Source organism: Rattus norvegicus, chromosome 20 (assembly GCF_021556685.1).
Source record: "Rattus norvegicus strain SHRSP/BbbUtx chromosome 20, alternate assembly SHRSP_T2T, whole genome shotgun sequence".
NCBI classification, from domain to species: domain Eukaryota; kingdom Metazoa; phylum Chordata; class Mammalia; order Rodentia; family Muridae; genus Rattus; species Rattus norvegicus.
The window spans coordinates 26,348,312-26,357,493 of NC_141553.1; the positions used below are offsets into that span (position 1 = coordinate 26,348,312).

At 44.0% G+C, this 9,182-nt stretch overlaps 1 protein-coding gene across 2 annotated transcripts in view; it reads right to left on the reverse strand.

Moving 5' to 3' along the window:
• Positions 1 to 7,418, reverse strand: part of Pbld1 (phenazine biosynthesis-like protein domain containing 1) — a 47,900-nt gene extending 40,482 nt beyond the window's left edge. Inside the window, exon 1 of one of the 2 annotated variants that reach the window (NM_138530.3) lies at positions 7,238 to 7,344. In NM_138530.3, the coding sequence (NP_612539.2) occupies positions 7,238 to 7,321 (84 nt within the window). In that variant the 5' untranslated portion in view covers positions 7,322 to 7,344. Of the gene's footprint in view, positions 1 to 7,237 lie in introns of both variants that reach the window. The other variant, XM_087596804.1, reaches the window with a different exon arrangement.
• Positions 7,419 to 9,182: the final 1,764 nt, after the last annotated feature.

Here is a 9,182-nt window from a genome sequence, read left to right on the forward strand (position 1 = left end):
TATAACCCAAAGTTTATGCTCACTGTTTTATTTTAGGCTTCACACATCCTGGGCAAGATCTACCCTACCAAGCCACAGCCCCAGTCTTCATACTCACTTTTTATGTCCTGTCCAATTCACTCCAAGGTAAACCCACAGAATTAGTGACTGTTGGTTAACAAGAATGTAGATTGTTGTCTATATGCAGGTGAGGGCAGGCATGGGATAAGGCAAGGCCTGTGATTGGGCAGTGAAAAAGTAAGGCAGGCACAGAGTTTTGGAGAGAGGAGAGAGAGACAGAGAGAGAGAGAGGAGAAAGGGGAAGAAGAACCAAGATGGAGGCAGAGAAGGAAGACCCAGATCTGTGTGGCCTTAAAGAGCCACAGGTAGTTATGAATATTTTATAAGGGATGGATTTTTATAGGACAATTTGTCTTATCTAGGTGGGCAGTTTATATCAATATCGATTGGCTGAGTTTATTGGTGCATGTTTTGTGGAGTGAGAGTTTAAGATATAATTCTGATTGATAAATTATAAGCTTATTGAGTTTTGGTTTTAATGGGCTACTGGATGTTTTGACTATAACCACAGGGGGCGATGCTGGGAATGTGAGCAGAGTGTGCAACAAGAGAGCCAAGAGACAGGTGATCTCTGTATGGGACTGGATAGATGTCAAGATCACTGCAGGGCCCAGAGAGAAGCCGGCGGCAGCGTGGGATGGAAATTGGGAACTTAACGAGTCGAGTGGAGACGTTTTGCTGATTGAGATGAAAATACCCCGCAGATGCCATGGCCTGCAGGAACCAGCAGTAGCATGGGTTGGTGAATTCATTTCTTATTATTTACTACTACACAAGAATTCTATTATTCTTCCTTTATTATTACTATCATTATTATTATTATTAGATATGTAAAGTTGCGTGTGTCTACATGTGGGTGTGTATACATAAGTTTAGGTACCCAAGGAGCCCAGAGGTATTGGAACCCCTGGAGCTGAAGTTACCTGTGAGCTTCCATGAGGGTGCTAGGAATTGAACCCAGGTCCTCTAGAAAAGCAGCAAGTGCTCTTAACCACTGAGCCATCTCTCAAGAATTCTGGGAGTTTTTTATATGTATTTTTAAGAGTTATTATTATTTACCTATCTGAGTTTTTTGCCTGCACGTTTGCCTACACATCACATGCACACCTGCCTAGTGCCTGCTGAGTTCAGAAAGGCACTGGATCCCCTAGATCTGTAGCTACAGATGACTGTGAGCCACCACAGGCTGCTGACAAATGAACCTGAGTATTCTACAAGAGCAGTCTTACCTGCTGAGCCATCTCTCCAGCTCCTAGCAAAAATTCTTAGGAGAAAGGTTTGCCACAGTTCAGTTGATTATAACTTTTTCATAGTGTTCTTCATGAGCCTACCTGGTGCCTCCCACATGCTGGGCACCGTATGTTAGAACAAGTCAAGTGGGTTAGGAGCTTGGAGCCATTGCTGACTGAATTAAAACCAAGATGAATCTGGCCCTCTGGGAGATGTGGTGTGCCGCTGTGAGTGGGGAGAATCAGCCGCTTAGGAGAGAGAGACCCCAGGAAATCACATTAGATCTGAATAGATATTCAGAGCTGGGCATGATGGCCCATGTCTTTAATCTCAGCTCTTGGGAGGCAGAGGCAGGTGGATCTTTCAAATCTTTGATCTGGAAGATAAGGACAATAACGAAGCCCCCACTCCTGGGGTGTTTGTTCAAAGTAATGTGATCCGTGAGCAGCATTGTCTGGCTTAGTCCTCCACAGTCAGTGTTCTGTGCTGAAGACCCAGTGCTAGAAGTTAGCTGGGGTACACGGGAAGCAGAATCCCATGCCAATGTCTCCTCCTTTTCTTCTCTCTCTCTCTCTCTCTCTCTCTCTCTCTCTCTCTCTCTCTCTCTCTCTCTCTCTCTCTCTCTCTGTTTTTGAGACAGGCAGCGAATCCTCTGAGTCACCAGATCTTGGTCCCGGGTCTCACTGGTTTCTTGCCATTGTTACATTAGTATTTGTAATTCCTTTTTGTTTCTGTTTTCCAGGCGGTATCTGAGGTCATCATCAGTTTGTTGCTGTAGATGTTTGAGACAAGACCTTGTTATATAGCTCTGGCTGTCCTGGAACTCCTTTATTGTAGACCAGGCTAGCCTCAAACTCAGAGATCCACCTGCCTCTGCCTCCCAAGAGCTGAGATTAAAGACATGCCATCATGCCCAGCTCTGAATATCTATTTTAAAGTTTTTTTTGCACTATCTGTTCCATCTTTTATTTAACCCACAACCTGTCTTTGCCTTTATCTCGCATATATAATATTACATTTTGTCAAATTTTTCAAGAGACAGAGGTCTGGAAAATAAAAAAGAAAATGATAAAAGCTCTTGGGTCTTTATTGTTCAGAATTGTTCCTTTTCTTTTTTTTTGGAGCTGGGGATTGAACCCAGGGCCTTGTGCTTGCTAGGCAAGCGCTCTACCACTGAGCTAAATCCCCAACCCCTTGTTCCTTTTCTTTACACAACTTTGTTGTTTTCATTTTGTTTTGTTTTTGAGACATGGTCCCATGTATCCCAGGATGGCTTGAAACTTGCTACGTAGCTGGAGTGACTTTTAACTCCTGATTACAGGGAGGGAGGGAGAGATTGGGGGGAGCAGAGAGAGAGAGAGAGAGACAGACACAGAGAGAGAGACAGAGAGACAGAGAGACAGAGAGAGAGACAGAGACAGACAGAGACAGAGACAGAGAGACAGAGAGAGAAGAGAGAGAGACAGAGAGAGAGAACAGATCCTTTAATTCCAGTTCTCAGCCCTACCACTCCTGATTTACGGAATGTTTAGGTAAAATGTAAATACCTAGGTGGAATGTTAAGGCCTAGGTAAAATGTTACGGTCTGGGTAACTGTTACCCGCCTAGCCTGCCATTATAAGGAAAATTTCTTACATGTTTCTGCTGTTCTTAGGAAACCGTCTAATGCTGAGATTGATTACATATTCTGTTATGTTCCGTGCCCTTGGGAACCAGTCATGATATAAGTCAGTAGAATTGTTTTGTATAATTACCCAAATAAGCTTGGGCCCAAAACAGTTACCCAGCAGCACTTCCTATACCTGTGTATAAGCTTTTATAGTATTGGCGTTTATAAACTGCTCTGAGATGAACCCCAACATAAAGACACATCTGCACCAATATAAAAAACTATTTGAAATAAGACTTCCATTTTAAGTAGTGGTCGAATAAAGTTTAAATCCCAAGACCTCCCTGGGAACTGACATCCTCCTTGGCAGAAAGAGACATGTACGTAGGAAATGGATCTCCTGGTTGGCAAGTTAAGACAGGAATGTTAGAGAGGTTCCATCCTGGTAGATGAGTTAGGACATGAATACTAGACAAGTCAAGTCCCCTGCCACAGCTGAATACATCAACCAATGAAATAGCATACATGTGTGACAAAGACATGTTCCTGAGGAAATCCCTATTCTGAATTCCTGATTGGAGAACTAACTTGGCACAGATGTTTGTGGATTTTGGGCTTTAAAACCCTCTAGGATCTTAATTCCGGGTCATGGTTCAGTTCCCAAATCTGGACCATGGCCCTGGTGCACCAGTCCTGGGGTGTATGCTCAAAAACTCTCCCTGTCTGACTGAGATTAGTGTTCGTGTGGTTTGTGAGGCAAAACCCAACATGTGGAGCTAGAGATCAAAATCCAGGGCTTCTAGCACACCAGTGAGACACAGTCTCAAACCCTACAACAGCCAGTTATCAAGTATTTAAAAAGCTCAAGGTACAAAGTCTAGCCTAAGCCTGTACACCAAGTTCTTCAGATAGTCTCATCTCAGTCAAATCATTTTCAATTAAGTTTATTGACTGATATTATAATAAAACATACAGATTATACGTATCTATGGGCACCATACAATGTTTTGATTTGATCAAATTTTAAATAAGTTAAAAAAAAAAAGACAAAAATGCACAACCAAAATTCACTTAACATCTCAGGGCCTTTTCCTTTGATGGAATCCGATATTGTCTAAGGATATACTCCCGTAGTAGAGTCCTTGCCTACTCTACTCTTGTGGGTTCAAGCCACAGCACAAAACAAAAGCAAGCAAACCAAACCCAGCATCACTCCACTCTCTAGTCCTCAAGGTCCCTGCTGCCTGAAGGTCTTTTAGTCTCTGTGGTCAGCAATGAAGAAAGATCAAAGTTCCTTGTTGTGGTTTCCCCTGAAGTTACTGTGTTTTGATGCTAATTCCACTGCCCCAAGGACAGCTGCCTAGTCATACTCAGGACTCAGGTGACTTCACCAGAACCACCTCGCCATTGAATTTGTAAAGTACAGGTGAGGGGCAGGTACAGGGTAGAAGGAGGCCTGTCATTGGAGGAGAAGGAAGGATGGGCGGGAGAGAAGTTTGAAGGAAGAGGAGGAGACTAGGGGAGAGAGGAAGAGACAGGGCGGGGGAGAGGGGCTGAGAAGCCGTGGCAGGACAAGATGGCAGGTGATGTTAAGCTTCTGCTCTGTGTATTTACAGGTTGTTATCAATATTCCTAAGGGATGGATAGTACTGGGCTTTGTATGTTTAGGTGGGCAATTATATCTTATCAATTGGATCTAAGATTATTGTGTTGTGTGTTCCTCTATGTGAGGGTTTGAGTGTGGGAAAGTGTGCGGCCGGGATGTGTTTCCGCCAGGATATCTAGCAGGTATCTTGGGGCACCGCGGCACAGACCTAGCGGGGTAAAAGACCAACAGTACTTATTATTTATATATTTTTACAACAACAGTTCCTTTGCCAAGCCATAGCCGGATTGCGATGTGAATAGCTAGAGGAAAGCCCAGGGTGCAGTACTGAGGCTGTACTCTGCACTGTGCACTTTGGAATGCTGAATCCTTGGCTAGTCGTGGTTGTTCCACCTTCATAGCCCCCTTCCACTCCTACTTAGAGGAATCTTAGACTATCCTAGCTCGAAGAGACAAAGGCAAGAGGAGCTCTGTGAGTTCAAGACCAGCCTGATCTACATAGTGAGACTGTTGCAAACAAGCAAGACAACAAAAAAGAAAAATTATAAATAACATAAAACATATTTTAATGGGCAAGTAGATAAAGATAGATAGAGAAGGTTGCAGAGATGGCTCAGGAGTTAAGAGCACTGACTGTTTTTCCAAAGGCCCCAAGTTCAATTCCCAGCAACCACACGGAGGCTCACAACCATCTATAACTGTAGTCCTGTGGAATCTGATCCCCTTTTCTGGTGTGCAGATGTACATGCAGATAAAACACCCATAGACATAAAACAAATAATTCCAGTGCTCAGGAGGCAGAGGCAGGTGGGTTTGAGGTCAGCCTGGTCTACAGAGTATCAGAACAGTCAGGGATATACTCTGTCTCAAAAACCAAAAACATTGGGCTGGAGAGATGGCTCAGTGGTTAAGAGCACTGACTGCTCTTCCAGGGGTCCTGACTTCAATTCCCAGCAACCACATGGTGGCTCACAACCATCTGTAATGAGGCCTGGTGCCCTCTTCTGGCCTGCAGGCATACATGCAGGCAGAAAGCTGAATGATGTATACATAATACATAAGTGTTTTTTAAAAAACGTTAAAAACAAAAACAAACAAAAAAAACCAAGATAGGACAGATCCTTCAACTCCTTTGTTTATTGATTTTCTGGAGATAATCGAAGTTATGTAACAACACAATTATTATCTGGTGAATACTGAATATTTAAATCACAACTCCAAGATTACATAGGTATATATAGACTGTCTCAAACATATGTATATGTGTGGGTGCATGTGTCCGTGAATGACATGGCGACCTGGGACAGATACAGTAAGATTTGTTACAGACAGTTACAGTCAATTCCACAATTCATAACAGGAAGTTATGCTTGCCAGATCTTGTAAAGAAGATTCCAAATTTGGAACTGGAATCTGGTTGCTAATTATTTTTCCACTAATCTTTCCAAGCTCTCGTATGACTAGATAAAGCCTAGTAATTCCTTTACCCTCCTCATCTAGTGGAAGGCAGATGCTGGCTGCAGGGTTGATCCCTTTAACCCCAGGGATCAACTACTTTATGCTAACTGTCTGTGTAAAAGGGCAATATTGATTTTATTTTTGAGACATTTCTCATTAACAGTCCAGGTTGGCCTAGAACCTGCTATGTAGCCCAGGCTGGCCTCAGATTCATGATCCTGCTGCTGTAGCTGCATCCTATTTTTTATTTGGTGCCAGTTACTTTCTCTCTCTCTCTCTCTCTCTCTCTCTCTCTCTCTCTCTCTCTCTGTGTGTGTGTGTGTACGCGCGCGTGCGTGTGTGTTGTGCCCTTGCTCAGAGGATACTTGTAGGCACTCTGTTCTTTTCTTCCATCAGGTGGAACCTGGAGATCTAATCAGGTCATCAAGCTTGGCAGCAGACCCCTTTACTCACTGAGCCATCTCACTGGCCCCCTGGTGCACTTGGGGAGCTGAAGGACAGTTTGCAAAAGTCAGCTTCTTCCATGCACCAAGTAAGACTTGGGGGCTGAACTCAGGTCCTTGGGCTTATCAGTAAGCACTCTTGCCTGCTGGACACTGAAGAGAATATCTACATTTCCGAGGTATGGATAAGGCTGAAGCCAGGCATGATGATGAACCCTGCAATCCCAGACTCAGAATGATGAGACAGGAGGAATCTGAGGGGAGCCTTGTCTCCATGGGGAGTCATAGCCAGTCAGAGTAACACAATGGAGACTGTCTCACCTTCTCCTGATGAAAAGCCCAGGTCATGCCAAGTGATGCGGACCCACAGAACTTCTGCAGTTTGTGTTCAGTTTTTGATGCTAATTAAGGAAAAGCCTAATTCTGAAAGGGAGCACCAGTCATTCTTTGATAAAATATTTGATTATGTATTACTTTCCATTTTTTCTGAGATTGTTCTCTATATAGCCCAGGTTGGCCTAGAACCTGCTACACAGCCCAGGCTGGCCTCAGACTCATATCCTCTGAGTGTTCCTTTGGAACACCAGAGTTACAGGCACGAGCCCCCACTCCCAGCTGCTACCAGGTCCCCCGCCTGGGAGTCTCTGTGGGTCTGACTCTGTTTAGGTCCAGTCGTTCCCTTCATAACCTGAAGACATGGCCATCAGCAACATGACACAGAACACAAGTTGAAGTGGCAAACACCAGGACAGGGTCCCCTTTTTTACAGATGGCATGGGCTCTCCACACATCTGGAATTCCAGGCATGGCCCCTGAGAACTGTGTACTCACGCTCTCCAGCAGGCAGACTGCGGCAGGATTACCGTGGAAAGCTGTCACTGTGAACGCATCTGCTATGAAAATCGGGAGCTTCATCTTCCTCACTGGCTCTGTCTGGGAGCTGCCTGCCTTGCTGGGAGCCCGCTTCACTTCCTGTTGTTGAAAAAAAGTTAATGTTTTACTCCATGTAGAGACATCGTTAATAGTTCCCAGATAAAAAGTCAAACAATTACTCCAACATACTTTGCACCTAAAGATGTGTGCACCCCTACTTTTCAAAGCCTTTGCATTTAATTTGTTTTAAAATACTAGCTGAATGAAACATTTTTAACCTTAGTCTATTCACCTCTCAACCCCAACAGAACTCCCCAACATAATCGCCTTCTTTCCTAGAGTAGCTGAAACTAGCTGAGGCAGTAACTTTAGCGAAATTCATGAGACATCTGAGAGGTGCATGTCTTCCAGTCTCTCAAGGCCAAACATGGTGTGCGTGTGTGTGTGTGTGTGTGTGTGTGTGTGTGTGTGTGTGTGTGTGTGCGTGCGTGCGTGCGTGTTTGTGTGTGTGTGTGTGTGTGTGTGTGTGTGTTGAGGATTAAAACTAGGGACTCAGTCAGATGTGTGGTGCACACCTTTAATCCCAGCACTGGGGAGGCAGAGGCAGTGAGTTTGAGGCCCAGGCTGGTCTACAAAGTGACTTCCAAGACAGCCAGGATTACACGGAGAAACCCTGTATTGAACCCCTTCCCCATCTCCCCCAAAAATAGAACAAAAACACAACAACAACAATAACAAACCTCCCCCAGAAACCAGGGACTCTATCAAGCTAAACAAAAATTTACAACTCCTTTTTTTTTTAATTTATTTATTTATTATGTATACATCATACAGCTTTCTGCCTGCATGTATACAACTACAGGCCAGAAGAGGGCACCAGACTATAGATTATAGTCTGGTTGTGAGCCACCATGTGGTTGCTGGGAATTGAACTCAGGACCTCTGGAAGAGCAGTCAGTGCTCTTAACCACTGAGCCATCTCTCCAGCCCCAAATTTATAGCTCCGAAGTTCCCGATTTCTATCTAGGAGTTGTGGGGGCCAGGTTTCCTCGCCAGGCTGCACACTCTGGCCTGAGACCCGAGGGCTCAAGTATACTGCCTAACAGTATACTACAGTATCCAGCTCTGGCTTTGAATGTCTCAGAGGGTCTATCTAACAAGCTGTCTTTCACTATTCAATAAGATGTCGCAGGCCCTCCACCCACAGCAGACCCAGTGTCAGCTTCTCTTCTTTAAAGGACTTGGATTCTGTTTTGGCTCAGGGATGCCCAGGGTCCCTGTCTGTCAGGACAGTTTCATTCCCTTTGTCAGATGGTCAGTTTTCAAGATTTCCTACAGCTACATGGTGACAAGTCTCAACTAGGGAAGGAAGGCTAGAAAGATCCTGGAGAAAGTTTTGCTTTCTGGTTAACAGGAACAGAGCTAAGAGAATAGGATGCCCATCCTTTTTTGCTGAGCTGAACGTATTTTTGATCCTAGAAACGCAGCAGCCTGGTCATTGCACCATGATAAGCAAGGAGATAGAAGGCTCAGAGACGAGATATGGGGAAAGAGTGCACTTGCTGGTGCTGTAGCTAACCTGCTGGGTGCCCCTTAAGCGGTCCTACCTCTGAACTTCTGCCTAATACAGAGTAAAAGTCTCAAAGTTTGAAGCCATTGTTAGTACAGAGACGGCCAGAATAGTGATTCGCCAAAGGACCCATAAGTATGTTTTGTTACTAGCAAGAGGTAATTAGGTTCAATCAACTGATTATTCTGGATTAGCAAACTCCAGGTAAAATATGTGTGTATGTGTATATATGTATAATATATATGTTATATATACATAACACATAATGGTTTATATATAATATATAATATCACATGCATATTTTATATATATTATATTATATTACATTACATT